Below are 17,371 nucleotides of genomic sequence, written 5' to 3'. Positions count from 1 at the left end.
CTCAAAAGCACCCTGCTATTTAATTTAAATGGAAAAAAGGCCCAAAGTGTCTAAAACATTTACTTTTGCTAATGTAGAAGTGCTGGCATTTTACTTCATTCCTGATAAGCCGGTGCCAATGGATGTGATTATTCTTTTCTTATTCAAAGCATATCAGTAGTTCAAAAGCACTCTCAATCTTATCAGGTGTATGAACAGCACAGTTACTGAAAACAGTTTGTACTGCTCCTCTCTCTTTCTGCCAGGCTATCAGATAAACCCAACTAACTAACTGTATTTACACACAATCAAACATAAGCTGTGTCTTCAGCACACTGCAGCCTGTTTCTGGTGTGTCACAGGTTTTCTGCTTTACATCAGTTGTAACTAAAACAGCAGCAGTGAATTAGCTTCAAAAATACAAAAATACAGTCACTCCATAGTGCTTAACACTAAAGGGGGTTACGGAGAGGAAAAAATGACAAAAATTTTGTGAACAACGATCACTTTCATCTCAATATTTCACAGGTATTTATCTGGAACTGCTCAGAAAAGAACATGGAAGCAATAGGTTTCAAATGTATTCAAAACAGATCTGACACAGGCCTTACCAGTAGAAAAGAAAAAAAAAATTCTATTTGCTTTTTTGTTTATTCTGTTCTCCTGTCCTCTAAGAACTGCCTCTGATTTGCAAAGTGTGAAAAAGTGAAAGAAAGGAAGGAAAATTATTACAGAGTCTGAAGGCATTCAATTACCTTTACTGATTTTGTCCAGAACAAGACGGTGATTTCTCAGGATCCAGCCTTCACCTGGCACTACAAGACCCACCACAAAAACAAAACAAAAAAATCCCCCACTCTCCCCCATACAAGCCTCTCGCAGCTCTCCTTTTCATTCAGTGTCTCAGACACAGAATTTTCAGTGCTAACTACTGAGGAATAAGAGCAGACCAACTACTTCAGAAGAGCCCTGGCTTTGAAGATTTCACCTGCCACAGGAACCAGGCACAGCATCCCCTCCACTCTCCTCGGCGTGACAGCGCATTCCCGGGACAAGCGTAGCATTGGAAGAGTTAAACGTTAACCTGGCACTCTCAGCTCGCTAAATGAAAACTTCTGGAACGCCAGGAGAAATCCTGAGTTTGGGCTCCTCGATTAATTGCAGCCTTCCTTGGAAGCTGGAGGCTCCTTCCCGCCGGCCCTGCCATGCCAGCCCTTCCCCGAGCGCCTCTGCTGGGGCGGCGAAGGGCAGGCCCGTGCCACCACCTGAGCCCATCCCGCGCCTCTGCCGCGGTTCCCGGCGCACCACCAGCCATCCTCGAGATTTGTGGCAGAACAATGAGCCCAACCAAGCCAAGTGTGCAGCGCCGCGTAATGCGGCCGAGTGTTGTTTCTCCATCTGTGACACCAGGGCCTGGTGATTGATGGCACAGGTGTCACTCGCACCAATGTCAGCATCGCCCAGCACCGACCGGCCCGAGTAGCTCCTGCCAGGAGAGCCATGGGGTGTCCCTGGATGTCACCGGGCTACTGGGAATCCCTGGGTCACCCCTTTACCGCCGAGGGGAACAGCTGGATACAGACGTGGCGTTTTGTGCCACTTGGGAACATCTCGCCTGCCCCACCATGGTGGCGGCTGCTATGAGAACATTGCCAGGGAATTCTTTCACTGATGGGAAAGTGAATATAATTCAGTAGAGAAAAACTTGCATTCGCAGAGCATTGAACTACCATGGTAATACCCGACTTTCTGATGTATGAATTTTACCATTCCTCAAAGATGAGTATTTGCTTTGGAAACGCACTCTAAATCTGTTTTAGATGGCAGGTGAGTTTTAGCGCATTTTTTTAACTTCATGCTTCTCCTTTTTTATATTTTCCCCTTAAAAATGAAAAAGTAATTGTGCAGGAGAAAGCCTCACAGACTTGCTGAAATTAACCCCTCTGAAAACTATTTTAGCATCAATACTTGCCAATCGAGTATATCACAGTTCACCTAAAGCAATAAAATACCAACTTAACCATAAGGGGACATTGGCATTCATCCTTCACAAAGACAGGAACCAAATCCTAAAAAAAATTTGAAGACAGAAAAAAAATTAAAAGCAAATAAAGAATACATAGAAAATTGCTTGATTCTTTTTCTTACATTTTCAATATATGGAGAACTGTACAAACTACTTTGCCAGTATTATTCCGCAAAGCATACATAAAAGAGTACGATTTCACCTTTTTAGTTAACTACTGTTTTTACTAGATTTTCCTTTTTTGTATTTCCTTAAGAATATTCATGTGTGAGGTTGAAAAAAGTGTTTCTTCCAAAAACAGCTCTAGAAACAAACCCAGAAATAGAAGGAAAGGGGGAAAGAGCAGCAGTAAGAACAGGTAAGAACAGACTGAATATAACAAGTCACCTTCTCCCCACCCCTCCTGCCACCTTTATATGGGAAGGAATTTCAAAAATGCTTAGGAATAAGCTAGCAGTACATTTTAGATATGACTTTTGCATTTCACTCACCAGCATCTCTACATCTACAGGACTTTAAATTGTTTCATATCTAGCTGGTTTGGGGGGCCAGAGGGTGTGTGTGCACACACGGCTGGCTTAAAATCTTTTAATTAGATTTTTAAGGTTTTACTATTTTGTTTCTTTAGAGTTGGGGTTTTTTTCTGAGGCCATTCAAAACAAGCAACAGTGACTCCACATCATCTCATTCTAACTTGCCAAAGCCATCAATCTCTGATCACACCTATTAGAATCTCACTGTAGCCAACACTACATTTTGCGACAGCTTGACCAGTTGTTTAAGGAAAGAGTGTGTGATGGAGCAAAGCTAAATCGACACATCTGTGATACTTCTGACACCCCTCAGCATGGCTAATATTAATTTGTTTTCTTTGGCTAGGTAAGTGCTGCCAAAACACATTACATATGGTATGTAGTTCCAATCAAAATGATGAAAAGGAGATGTGCAGGGAGGCTTTTTTCACTTACAGCAACATGAAAACACAGAGAGTGGTAAGAGACATCTACGCTATGCTACAGAGTATTAACTTGAAAAACCTCTAATCACTTTACCTTGAAGTTTGGTTCCAGAATACAACCCTTTAAGAGAATCTGCCCTCCCATATAAAGACAGCAGCTCAAAACTGCAAAGAGTTTTTACTCAGGAAAAGGGAATACAATTTTCATTGTATGATAAAAGGATATATTTAGACTATTCTTGTGTGCACAGGGGTAACTAATCATATTTCAGCAGGTTACCATATAAATAAATGTACACAATTATGTACAAGGATATTATAAATGGCTTGATTAGACTGAGGACAAGGGCCTTCTATTTCACACACCCCACTATACTAATTTAGACAATGTACGGCAATCCTCCTCCAATTTCATACTTAAGGTTCTGTATTAGTGCCACCAAATACTGTATTTTGCAGAGTTCTTTTTTTATGTTTTTGATTTGTCTTGTAAATAGTTTTGAACTAAATAAGAAAATTTCATAGAGGTGACATAAAAATTCAGGATGGTGACCCGCGGTAAGAATAAGACATTCAGTGGTACAGAAAAGCAGCATATGCTTGTCTTATACTCTGCAAAAGTACTTTTACTGCTCTAACTTTCATTAGGCTGCTAATAGACAATTTTCTAGCAAGTATAAGAAGCTGAAATGAAAAAAAAAATATTTCAATTTTAAAAGAAATGGGTAATGATTCTCTGATTAAAAAGCTGTGCTACTTAAAAGAGGAAAATAATTGGAAATTAGGTAAGATTCCCTTTGATGCAAACCTGCTATATTAAGGAACAGTAAAGAGAAAAGCCCTTCTTTGTCTGAAGGAAATACAAATTAATTGAAAAACATTACAAGCATTATGTAAACAAACCCAAGAGATTTAAAGCTTTTGTAACACAGAAAATACATAAATTGTTTCATAAGACACAGAAGTCAAAAGGCAATATCCTATAGAAGTTGCTCTCCAAAGTGCTACTGAAAAAGCAATACCAAGTCCTTTAAAGAATAATTAAGCAAAACTATCGGAAATAGCAGTACACAATTCAGTTTAATATTTTTCTTTAATGTTTCATAGTACTTTTACTTCTGGACAACACAGCCATAGCAAAAGAAGAAAACAAAACCCCCACAACTACAGGACTTCTGGAGAAGACTAAAACTTTATAATTATAATTATAATGTTTTATAATTTTGTCTGAGGACATCGTGATGTATGCCAACAACCATATGCAGGAGGCTTCCCCCCACCAAAAATAATTATATTCTTTAGCTGTAAATATAACTGTGTGTCCAAGGACATATTTAGTTGAAAAAATAAATCTGTTTGACAGCCAAAACTTACAGAAATGTGAATAAATATTATACTTCCCATTTACTTGAAAGAGAAAATTCTTAATAAAAAATACAGCATCTTTTAAAAGCAAAACTGTGAGTACAATACAAAACCTGCTAGATTACATGGAGAATCTGATACAAAATGAGGTGTAAATACTTTACATTGCTGGCCAGCTCTCTCCTCATGGATAAGAAAAAACCCACATAAAACCACCTAAAGGCAGCTGCCTATTGACAAGCAACTGCACAGAGAGAAGTTATATAGCTCTGCATATATTTATACTTACTGTGTCTATGTCTGTGGCTAACACACAACAATAGATGCATATTGCCAAAACTGCATAAGGAATACACTATACACCTGGAACACACACAGAGGTATGCATATAAACATGTTTGAACACAAAACTTGCTGTGCACAGGCAGAAGATTTTACACGAAATGCAAACACGCGAAACAAAACCACATACGTACATGCTGCTACAGACACGACTGTGCACATGAGACTCCCTAAGTCAAGCCTAAAAGACGATACGCGAAATGTAAAAGAACATGTAATAAGTGGAGTGTCAAGCTGCAGCGACTGTTGGTGTCATCCCTGCACTATCAAACGTACATATGAGTATGATTGGAGACAGAGAGGCTAAATATTTCACTGTCAGAGCATGTCGAGAAATGCAATTCATTTCTCTCTCATGTGCTTTAGGACAATGACAATTTAATACAAGGCCAGTGGATGTAAAAGAGATAAAAACTGAACAAACTGGCCCAGCATAATCACAGATTTCCTCTAGAGAGCTCGGCAGCATGAGGCTCATATGCACTTGTAACGGATCAACATTTTATTGTTTCTACCCTCCATGAATTTGCTGTGAAAAAGAATTCATAGCAAAGCTTATCTTATAGACAGAGGCTACTTCAGGCTTCAATAGGAGCAAGAATTCCTTCCATATTTTTCTTCCTACTTCTCCTATACATTTCACATATTCTAAGCAAAAAAAGGAATTATTTTATATACTTCCTTGAAAGGTTAAATAAGCATTTTTTTTCATTCTTACTTATACATCCACAGAGGTGCAAGCAACCTCCCTGCAGGCCCAGGGTCAGTCCTTTAAAAACTGTTCTGTAAAACGAATAATCTTGTCACTTATTCATTAATATAATATATTTTTATACCATAATTTTTCTATCTTTGTAACTTTGTAACATACAGAAATTGCAGCACAGCATATGGACTGACATATCTGTGAGAATAAACACATCATACTTTTTAGCTACTCTAAGCAAAGTGGGCTTCAAGTATTGTTAAATATTATCATAGACAAGTTACCTTCTCTATTTGATGAATAGCACCATGTATTTGAAATTAATTGCAAAAGTAGGGTTGGCTAATGAGGTGGCCCTTATCTTTTCTCAGCAGGGCAAGCACAAGTATTTTTCTGCTGGCTCAATATTTTTAAATGCCCAAAGTGCTATTAACTAAGTTGAAATCTGATTAAAATATGAACCTAGAATATTCACAACAGCTAATGCAGCTACACAAAAAAAAAAAAAAAGCTAAGAAAATTCTTATCTCTTTTCTTATCATTAAGCATGTGCTTTGAAAAATAATAATTAAATAAATTGTTCCCTACAGATTCTCACAGTTGTTTTGCTTCCCGTTAGCATCTTTGAGAACAGTTTGTTAAGACAATAGTTATTCTTTATTATGGAACTACGGGGATGATGCACTTCTACCCGCCTCAGTTTAAAAAGAAATTTGTAGGAAATGTTAAAGGTTAAGGTCTGTCAGAAGAAGGACAGCGATTCTTAGGAAGAAAACAGGGAAAAAAAGTACAGAAAAAAATGATCAGCCATTCGAGAGAATTAATGGATATCCACAAGGGCTTTGCTAATAACACGGGTTAATTACCGCTGCAACGCACCAGGCTCAGTAAATAAAAGAGCACAACCATAAACACATTAAAATGAGCACCCATCACTAGAAGAGGGGTAAGCCCCAGCAAAGGAAAATCTGCCAGACAGACATTTCAGCACAAACCCTTCATACTTCGTGCAGGATACAAAAACTTGCCAGCAGTGTAGCAGAACCAAAAAAGCGAAGCCCTCCGACCGGAAACAGGGAAGGAAGAAGGGACCAGGGCCTGGTTGCTGCTCCAAGGGAGAGCCCAGGCAGGGGCTGCGCGCCCACCCAGCGCTGCGTGCCACCCCACGCACTGCAGACCCGCGGGAACACCAGCCTGGGGCTTCGTGTCTCAGGAACAGCTGGAACAAGCTAGCTAATAAGGGCGAGGTTAAAGACCTTCAGAGCCTGGAGAAACCGTGGAGCGGAATCAAGTGCTGCTTCCCACTTCACAAAGAAGCGCTCTTCACTCTGCCCCTTTCCTGCCTTTATGAGTGAAAGACACTTCTAAAAAAATTCTTCAGCAATTTGAGGTTATGCCAAAATATTTTGAAGAGTGAAACTGACATCAACTCTTTCATGTTTAGCACATAATCACCTTGCACACACGCAAACACACAAATGTACATACATGTGAGTAACACACACACTCATACTCATCCATACACAAACACAACCTGGCCAGACTCACAGGGTGACTCCACAGACCATTCCCACATCGCAACATGAGAATGGTTACAAAAACATAAAATACGTGCACCGACCATCACTGCACTGAAGTACTCACATGATGTGACACCTACGTCCACTTTCTAAATGTTACAGCCATTCTATGTAACCTTTATTTCTCGTCATCCGCGTATTCTATCAGTTCTGTTGCAAGATGAAAAATCTATGCATGGGAACAGATGCATTTGTTTCACATTTAAACACTGTTGCACGTTTTTAAATGGAGAAACTGGGAAAGCAGCTACATGTTCAAATGAATGGAAACACAGTGAGACACAAAACTCAAATGTACACAGCGTGCAGAAGCTCTCCGGAGTTACAAATCTCCTCAATTTTCTATATTTGGTATTCATTTTAACAATGTTTAAATTTTCTAAACTATTGCTGTTTTCTCCCCTCCCTACCCCCCCCCCCCCTGCTTTTTTGGAGTGTTTCAATTGCCTTTCCTTCTTCCAACAGCTGTGACAACTGTTAAAACAGTCGGTAAAATTAAGTCCGCTCTATAATCCTTTAGTCAACGTTACATTTTAATCAGAGGTTGAAAGAGATTTCCCGTTATGAACGCAGTGATTCATTTAAAATTATTAAACTGACACATATGTCAAAATGAGTAGATATATTTATTGCATCTGTTAGCTTATTAACTATTAGTAATTATTAGTGCTGTTGTTATTGCTGAAAGAGCAAAAAGCTACGACTGCAGCTGGCTTTAAGTTATTGCATTCTTTAACAAGCTCTGCCTTAAAATCAAAGCATACCTAGTGATGGTCAGACAGATGTCTGTGCACTCCCAAAATGTTCGGACAATTTTTAGCTCGAATCCTCTCTACCCTCATCCATAAGAACTGCAGAAACTCCTTTATCTTATTTGTATGTCCTTATGCTTCCATGTGCGTATGCATGTTACAGTATGTATCAAATCACAGTTATTATGGATATTAATAACATATAAAAACTCTGGTGCTTATTAATTGAGATGGAGAAGCAGGTATGTTTCTGAATGTTAGTTCTTTCTCTGTGTCCACTCAATCCCACATGCCTCCAGCCCTGCTCTCAGACAATATATTAAGAGTTTTTTGAGATGACTTTTAATTGAGTCAGAGGAAGAAAAAAATTAGTTTGAATCTTGCATCAGAGCCAAAAAGACATGTGCCCCGATTTCATTTAAATGTATCTACTCTAAGAGGCTTATCTAAACTAATCATTCAAATTAGCTGTAAGAAGGTAAATTCAAGAAAGCTCCTTTGGGGGGGGGGGGGGGGGGGGGGGAGGGTGAAACATAGACCAAAAAAAAAAAAAAAAACCAAAAAACACAACCATAAAATACTCAACTTATCTTTTTATGTATTTTATGATAAACGTGTCACTGTTGGTAAAAGCTATGGAAACTGCATTCTTACATTACGAAGCTGTCTTATACTATATACAGTGCGCTGACTTATAAGCCATAGCTGAGAGGGCACCCTACCTCTGTTTATTTTCTTTTCTTCACCCCCAAAACATAACAGCGGGTTTTCCCCGCGTCCCCTTCCCAAACTGCATTCCTGCCAGCCAGGCTATTTGCCACTTCCCATCTTATTCCCCTAACATGCGATCACGGCGATTCACTTTTCATGCCTGGCTTAATTACCGGCAGCCCTGCCGAGCGCAGGCAGTAAGGACAGCTAGTGGGCATCCACCTATAGTACACTGTCACCTCCTGGGCAGCCTCTCCGCGGCCGCGCCGGGGCTGCCTGCCGGCCGGGGCTGCTCCTCGGCGCTCCTGGCACGGCCGGCCTAACGCCGGGCCACGGCGACCTGAGTGGCTCGACACGAAGAAAAAATGAACCGGTGACAGCTCCCGTGATATACTAATATTTAATCCCGGCTGCGGGCTGAAATCAAGTTCAGGAGCCGCTCCTCAAGCCCCAGACCGCCCGGTTCTGTTTGGGCGCCGCGCTTTCCGCCGGAGTCGCTCCGCCAGGTAGCTGAGAAGTGCCAGCCAAGAACTGCGGCTCCTCAAAAAGTGTGTTCGGCCGCCTTTTGTAGGGAGCAGCGGGCAGGGACACGCCGAGCGGAGCGCACCCGGCCAAGTGCCCCGCGCCGCCTCTCCGGCCGCTGACGCCGCGGGTCCGGAGCGGCGCCCCCCGGCAGGGCGCTCGCACCGCACCGCACCGGGCACCGCGCCGGCGGCCGCTCCCGGCCGGCGCCCTCCCGCCCGCCGCCGCCGCCTCTCCGCCGGCGCTGCCGGAGAGCCGGCGCACCTGTCAGACGGCGAGCGCCGGGGCGGCCGCGGGGCCGGGCGCTCGCCCGCCGCCAGCAGCGCTCCCGCCGGGCGCCTCCCGCCCGGCCCCCCCCACGGCGCGCAGCGGCCGCGCAGTGCCCCGGGCCGGCTCCCGCCCGCGGCCGCGGCGCAGCGTTACCTGCAGCGGCGTCTTAGGCGCCTGTCATGTTTTGGGGCAGGCGGCGTGCGGCGGTGGGGTGGGGGCGGGGAGCGGTACCTACTCTTCCTCGTAGTGCAGGGAGAGCGGCTCCGGCAGGCAAAGTTCTACCGAATCCATGTGCGCCCGGCGACCATCCTCCGTGCGCCCCCGCGGTGAAAGCAAAGTTTCCGTGGCCGAGCGCCGCGCACTTGGCACGGGCGCGCTCCGGGCGCGGCGGCGGCGGCGGGCGGGGACCAAAAGCTCGCCCGCGCGCCTAATCAAGGACTTAAAGCCCCGCGCGGCGCTCATGAATATGCAGCAGGGCTGTACATATGCATGCCCCGGCCCGGGGGGACGGCCGATTGGTGGGGCCGCGGCCAATCAGGCGCCAGGGGCGCCGCGGCGGCCCGGCGCGCGGGGCGCGCGGCAGGTAGAGGGTGGGGACGGGGGAGCGGCCTGAGGCGGCGGCGGCCGCCGGGGCAGAGCCCGCGGACATGCCCGAGCCGCCGGACCGACCGACCGACCGACCGACGGGCGGGGCTGCCCGCTCCGCTTCCCGCCTTCCCTTCCCTTCCCGCCCGGCCCCAACTTCGGCAGGTACCTTGGCAGGCTCCCGGTTAAGGACTGCGCCCAAAGGGAGAGGATGAAGTTTGCGCCGCCGCCGCTGCCGGTCGTGGCGTTTCGCTGTGGCGGCAGCCGGGCTCGGCTCCCGGCGCGCTCTCCTGAACGCCGCTTCCCTAACCTTTGGAACTGCTCGGCGCCGGGGAAAAACAAATAATTATAACGCCAAGCGCAGCCTGCCGAAGCCTCTGGGTAACTCAACTTTTCATTGTCGTGCGAGTTGCTTTTGGGGGGAAATGGGAGGGGGGAGCGGGCTGGAATTTGGCTATGTATATATGATATTGTACATAAAAAGCATATAAAAATTATACCGCTATCTAATATGGAGAGATATAATTTCCTATTTAAAAATTAAAAGTTTCCATTTCTACTTAGTTTAAAAACAAAAAGAAAAAAGGAAGAAAAAAGATATTCCTAACAAAACCAGCATTCAGATCCAGTCCTTTACATAATGGGTGCAAGTGGGGGCGAATACAGGTACGCGTGTTTCTATACAACATGGGGGGGGGTGTATTTATATATATATTTATATATATATGTATAAAGCATATGCCCCTGTGCGCGTATTTGGATGTTTAGATGTGTCTATTTAGGAACGAGAAAGAAAAGATCCAGAACTGATCCATTTCCTCTGTTAGTGTGCAGGGATTAGAGTGGACCAACTCAGCCTGCCTCATTTTAATGAGATAAGGGAGTAGCTCTGCATTAGTATATCTGGGAGGGTGCCGAGACCTCTACAGTGCTTGGGGGTTTGGGTTTTTTGTAAAGTAAGTTTTGCTGAACTAAAAGGGCAATAAACACGTATCCCTGTAGGCATGCCTGTATAAACATCACCAAGCCCGGTTCCAGCAAAACACTGCTTACAGCCAGCTCAGAGTTGTTCTCCAGCGTATGAAAGATTCCTGATTAAACTTGTTCCAACACAAAGAAAGTACTCAAATTTAGGGACATTATGGACACTGTTTGCACTGAAACAAATGCCCATATCCTGTTTTGAAAGTATCAGTAATGAATATGGGATGGATTTTTTTTTTCTCAAAAGCTACCGCCTCTATTTAATATTACAACTAAGGCACCATACATATTTTCCAGGTTCAAAGTGTTTCTGCCCCTACCAGTGAAAACAGATGCAAGCTGTTTCTCTCCAGAAAAAACCAAACTGACACTGGAAAGACAATAGTTTCCTAGAATACAGCTCAACTCTTATAAAATCTTTTGTGACTGGAGCCCTAACATGATGCAAATGGCAGTCTTTTAGATCAAAACAAATCAGCGCAAACCCTCAGAATGCAGGAATGCTGTACACAGCAATGCCCTCTCCAGATCTGTTTCACAGCATTTTACAAAAAAAAAAATATACAGCAACAGAACCAAATTCCAACATATATAGGTTCAATAGACATATTTGTGTATGTTTACAGCAAGGAGATTCCACTGTTCTGTATTTAACCCTATGTGAAGACTGGGCCTGCCTCCTACCAACCCGGTATAAATACTTGCAATTTTAGGAATCAGAACTCACACAGCAAAACTACAGCTCAGACTACTGTATAAAAGCAGGTAGTAAAAGCTTAATTACCAGCAGCATTATGCTGTCTATATTGTTAAATGTGAACTCTGTAATTAAGATGTAAATTTGCTTGTGAGCAGTGAATTAAAAAGCTCTGAAATGTAGAGTAAAATTTAAGTACTCTGTAGAAACATCAGGGACAAAAAAAAAAAATCCGTTTTTACCAAATTTTGAAACAGGAAGCATTAAATCACATTACTCTGTTAGAAAATCTTCTTTAGGTAAAAATTTGATAAATGTAGATTTTGGAATCAAATCCGAACTTTAATATGATGTCTGTAGGTATAGTTATCTGTATGACTATAGACAAACTCAAAATACAAGTCAAACTGATTTACATGTGCACATGGGCAAAACATACAAATATATTGTTTCTACTGAGTATCTCTATGTATAGATTTATATGAATGTCTGTTTATAGATTTATGTACAAAATATATTTTTCAATATTTTTTATTCCAAAATGCTTTCAAAGCTTTGCATGTATATGTCTTTTTTGATATAAAAATCATCCATAAATGACTCCCTGTACATGTGTGATTTGATATGGTCACTTTTCTGTATTGCATTCCTTGGAACACACCCTCCTGAAAATCTGACAGCTAATCCATTTTGAAACTTATCAAAGCACAGTTAGCTTCATTCCTACTTTTGTTCATTATCTCCTAAGATTTTATATTCGGGGCTGAAACACGATGGTCCCTCCTTCTGTCATGGTCTGTCTTCCTGTAAGCCCTCATTTTCACATTTCCAGAGTTTCCACTACTAGGAGCTTGTTGTCCCCCACCCTCCTCTACACCCCCAAAATAATACATTTTTCCCCTCCCCCTGTGAGGCATCACTAGTTTTCCATCAGGCATCTTTCATCCAAGCAGGCTGCTCTCTGCCCTGCCAGTGCTGCCTCTTGGAGAACCAGAAATATTGTGCTGTACTTTGCATGTTGATAAACAAAGCAGTTGGCTTCTTCCCCCAGGGACTGAAAGTGTCACCTCCACCAGACTGGGGCCTGGAATTCCAACTACATTCTTGAACTTGGGTTTCACAGTTACAGATCAGTTTGGGGAAAGTGGGAAAAAAAAGATAAGAAAGAGATTACAGCAGCAAATAAACTGGGGCTAACAGTAGGTGCATTTTAAGCTCTTCTGTAGAAATAAATAAAAGCAGTAGTTGGGGGGGAGAAAGCAATCCAGGTACCAGTTTACTACATTTTATCAGGGAATTCACAATAACAGCATGCATGCAAACACACTCTGCAATAACTTACCAAAATGTACAGTGCAAAATCTTACCACAAGGAGTCTATACAAAGCAGTGGTAATGGAATCAAGAGAGGGGAAGGAAAAAATCATCAGGAGTGCCATACCAGTCAAGGGGCATTGCTGAGCAGCACCTACATTTCCATGTCTCTCTGTGCATCTAATTTTTCCTGTGTGCCAAACAGTACATCTTTAAGCATATTGACATCTAAATACTACAGACATTTCAAGGCATCAGAAGAGCCAGATTCTTAAAGCACAACCACCTCGAGGCAACTGAAGTGAGGTTCATGGCACTTCACAGAAACCTCACAGTGCATTGTGTCAAATGTGTATTTACCAAAAGGAGCAACAAGCTCAAGCCAGCAGGAAAGCAGCAAGAATATGAAAGTCTGGTAGCTGTGGAGAATGTATTTGGGAATAAGCATGCTTTAGATAAAGATTTGCAATATACCATGGAGCCTTATTCCAGGTGGAAAATACTGTATTGTTAAGAGTTTGAAATAAATACTGAGTGTCATCAAATATGTGATTTTATTCACAATCACTCATTAAAGAAACACAACTCAGATGTGATCTCAATGTTACAGTGAGATTACCATTAGAAAGTATTGCCTCTGTCTACTCCTCTTTTGTGCTTCTCATTGGAAGGCACTCGGTGCACCCCTGGATATGCTGCTAATCAATTAAAGAAACTAACACCTCAGAAGTTCCAAATTCTGCTCACCTGTTTGTACATAGTTGGACAAACACTATCAAGTTATTACTTGAAAGCCATCTGCTACTTCAGTCTGTACTTAGCTTTAATTACTCTTTGTTTTGATCTTAGGGGAAAAAGCTCACACAACACAATCTCTGATGCTCCTTAGAACTTTTCCACGGTGTGTTCGCAAATACATGGAGCAAGGCTTTTAGCTTTTCCTGCTACTTTCAGTCTCAGCATATAAAAAATGTGTCTGTGAAATAACAGCAATTGCCTTACCATGTTACTGAACTACATTCAATTTATCTGGTCTCAAATAAATACTCCATATTTTCTCCTTGTTTTATTTTCAAGGGCATGCGTATGGGTATTTAAATGACTGCTTTCACTGGTACAAAATAGAATCTGTTCACACTGCTATAAATGAATATTATTCTCTTGACGAAACACCTTTTCCAAAGCCTCTGACAAAATGAAAGAAAGGGGAAAAAAAAGAAAAAAAAAAAAAGAAGGGAGCTGAACGCACATTGCCTGTCACCCACCAAAAAAGGTCTCCTCCCTAAAGATAATTCAGGCACACACTTCAATATGGATATCTCACTATTACCCCAAGCTCTTTTTTTAGTGTAAGTTTCTTCAGAGAAACTGAAGTGCATTACTGTCTCAGACAGCCAAGGATAAGATGACTGAGGGAATTCAGTTGCTCTGTTTAATTAATACAGGATTATTTCACTTTCATTTTGTGAAGCTAATAATATGACTGGTGGAATGTCAGTAAAAATTAAATCATAAACTAGTGCAGTACCAAAGGGAAAACTTACTTTAGTTATGGAGTATTCCCAGCAGAAATCTTGAAAATCTTATACATATTTACACTGATAAAATACCACATGTACTTCATGGGATACTGCAAGCTTTCTACAATCCTTGTGGCATGTATTTACAGAGCAAGAGTTAACATTTTGAGATTGTACATTAATAAATGAGTTGCAGTTGTATTGTTTCTTGAATGTTAAGCACCACATACTAAACGCAGGAACACGTTCAAGGTCAATGCCCTATTTTAGACCTTTTCAGCAGCTGTGATATTATGATAATCACACTTAAAATATTCCTATAGAAAGAGTAAATTAGTCCCTTTCACTAGAAGGATTATTATGATAAACAACAAATCTGAAAGAGAACAAATTCAGATTTCTCTTTTTGTTTTCTATTTTTGTTTTGTTTTTTTTTCCCCCCCCCAGCGATGCAATAAATTGCCGTCTTTTACTGTGATGGCTTTTCTATCCAGGAATTAAAAAAAAAAAAAAGACCTAAAAACCTACCATTTTATTCTGCACTTACATTACTTTTTGGTGGTTTGGTTTTTTTTTTTTTTTTTTTTTTGGAGGCCTCACCTGTGTAGAAGTGCCTTCCTTAAAATGCGAATCAAAACATTCCAGTTGACATCCCATTTTAAGGCCCATACTGCAGTGAAATGTAATATCCCACTAAACCAGAAGGGAAAGAAGAAAACTTAGCATCAGCAGCTATTCCTAAGCAAGATTAGGGGTTTAGCTCCATCTAATTGAGGGATGAGACATGTCCCTCAATGGGTCTCTCCCCACTCCCCCACCTGCCCTTCTACCTGACTGCAAGCTCAAAGCGCTAAAAATAGAAGAAGAAGAAGATGTAGCGTAAATATTTCCCCAGTGAAAACACCAATAATCTTTACTGTGAGCTGACATGAATTGCTTGTTACACTGCCCTAGGATATCATGGCTTGAAGCGAGAGCGCAGACACGCACAGAGCCACCAACCACCCTGAAAGCTTTTGTGCCGTCTATTTGTGCATGTCTATGTCGCAGAGGCTCCTACGACATCTGACGTGGAGACAGGACACCTGCTGTACCAAACGCATCCTCCAGCCTGCCTGCCCCCACCCCCGCCAGTCCCAGCCCATCTTCCATCACTCTTCTGCCTTTTTCTCCCCTCTACTCCCTTCGCTCTGGCATTTTTATTATTAATGTTATTGCTATTATTACTGTCCAAGCATAAGCTGATCCACAGGGGAGCCTGTGTAATTTAACCCCTCAAGCACTAAATTCCTTCACATGTGCCAAAGACACAGGTTTGTTGTTGCCTCCAGCAATATCCCAGGAAGACGAGTGATGGCGGTGTCATATCATCACACAGCGACTTAATCTATTGCGACACCCAGGGAACGGGTAACTGAAGAGATTTACAGAACATGCTCTCTGCCTGAATACAAAATGTTATCCCCTTTACCAACAAACTCAAGTCACAAGAAACAAAGTGAAACAAATTTTGCCCTCTTATGGCTCATTGTTTCCATGACTGCTTTATCCAATCGTACCCCCACGTCACTTGTCCCACTGTACATCTTCTAGCTAGACAACACTTCTTTTCAACATTTTTGTTCTCCATCCTTTGTTCTTCACATGTTCTCTGATTAACAAACAGCTAGATCACGTTGAACTGCCAAGTAACATAAGCCTTGGAAATCTTTTATCCATACACTAGATGACTGGAACAATCACCTACATCAGGGTAATCTCTATGTGCTGTCTTTATGTTGTCTGACATCTAATGCATGCTTTTTAAAACAATGGATTAAAGGGGTTGCACTTTTTAAAGGTACAAGGAACACTAAATTAAACACAGATTAGCTACAATTAACACCAGCCTCAGGAAAGCATCTATTTTAACTACTGAAAATCACAAACCCCCAGTCTGCTTGTCAAGTAGGGACTTTCTACATGGTTGTCCTGTTATCCATAGCTATTAAGGAACAATTCAATACAATAAAGCAGCCTATAACTGTTCTCTCCGAGATCAAGGTGAGATTCTCTCTCTTCTAACATTTCACTGACCTAGGAAGCAAGAATTTGGCACAGAATTAATGCTGAAGACAAATGAGACTAGTGAAACCTCCACAGCTCAGGATAACCTGATTGTGCTGGTGAAAAGAGCTTTCACCATGGGAAATTAACAGCTCTGAAACCACTGGTAACAAAGGCTGAGTTCAGATGCTCAAGAGTAAACAAATCCTTCCTCCCCATAAAGTAATAGCTGCCCTTATCTCTAGACACCCAGATCTGAAATAGGTAGAGGTTTCCAGGAAAGCCACTGAACTCTGCCCCTGTAGTAACAGAATTCTGATTTTTGTTTCATATGCCTTTTTAAAGTATACATGCCTTTTTAAAAACCTGTATTAGCTGACTGACTAAGCACTCAGAAATGTAAACCTTGTTTAGAGATCTAATTGGACTCCAGGTTACATGATTTCTTGGAAACACACTTGTGGGCACAGGAAGACATTAAGAACTCCTTGTACTTCTCCCAACCATTAAAATGAAGAGATTTAAAGAAAGATTATCATGGATAAACATGTTCCAGATGGTAACTGTGTGGTTCCAGGAGTTTGAAAGAAAAGTGGAATTCACCACCAATTGCTTTTTTCCAGGTCCTTCAGCTGCAGCCCCCTGAAAGCCCAAGGCCTAATGTGTCAGGGTACACTGAGATGCTGTTGACCAGTGCAATATTCCTTTCCCCTTAGAGGTGGGCAGGAGGTTTAGAACACCCACCAAGAAGACACCAGTGCACACCAACACAAGTGCAGCAAACCTGCTATCTCCAGTAGACTTGTACACTAACTTTTAAGGGAACATTAACGTCATTAATACAATAAAGAACCACACTTTAAATAAAAATACCTGTGTTACATTATATTATTACAATGAAAACCTTTCTTTTCTGTGTTAGTATGTTCAAATGACAGTATATAATCATAATGACATCCTTCTGCCACTGAAGCCTTCTATTATCAACTCTGTTTCTGTCCTATAGCAGCTTCA

General features: G+C 42.0%; 1 protein-coding gene across 11 annotated transcripts in view; it reads right to left on the bottom strand.

Annotated features, from left to right (window-relative positions):
* ESRRG (estrogen related receptor gamma) overlaps nt 1-17,371 on the bottom strand; it is a 369,900-nt gene that overhangs the window by 147,925 nt on the left and 204,604 nt on the right. Inside the window, exon 1 of one of the 11 annotated variants that reach the window (XM_033054598.2) lies at nt 9,447-9,588. The exons of 9 other annotated variants lie outside the window; for them this stretch is intronic. In XM_033054598.2, coding sequence (XP_032910489.1) covers nt 9,447-9,502 — 56 coding nt within the window. In that variant the 5' untranslated portion in view covers nt 9,503-9,588. Of the gene's footprint in view, nt 1-9,364; nt 9,389-9,446; nt 9,589-17,371 lie in introns of those variants that run through there. One more of the 11 variants, XM_033054605.2, reaches the window with a different exon arrangement.

The sequence above is a fragment of the Catharus ustulatus genome, chromosome 3 (assembly GCF_009819885.2).
Source record: "Catharus ustulatus isolate bCatUst1 chromosome 3, bCatUst1.pri.v2, whole genome shotgun sequence".
Taxonomy (NCBI): Eukaryota; Metazoa; Chordata; class Aves; order Passeriformes; family Turdidae; genus Catharus; species Catharus ustulatus.
The sequence above is the reverse complement of the archived record's forward strand: the minus strand, read 5'-3'. Positions and strand labels throughout refer to the sequence as shown.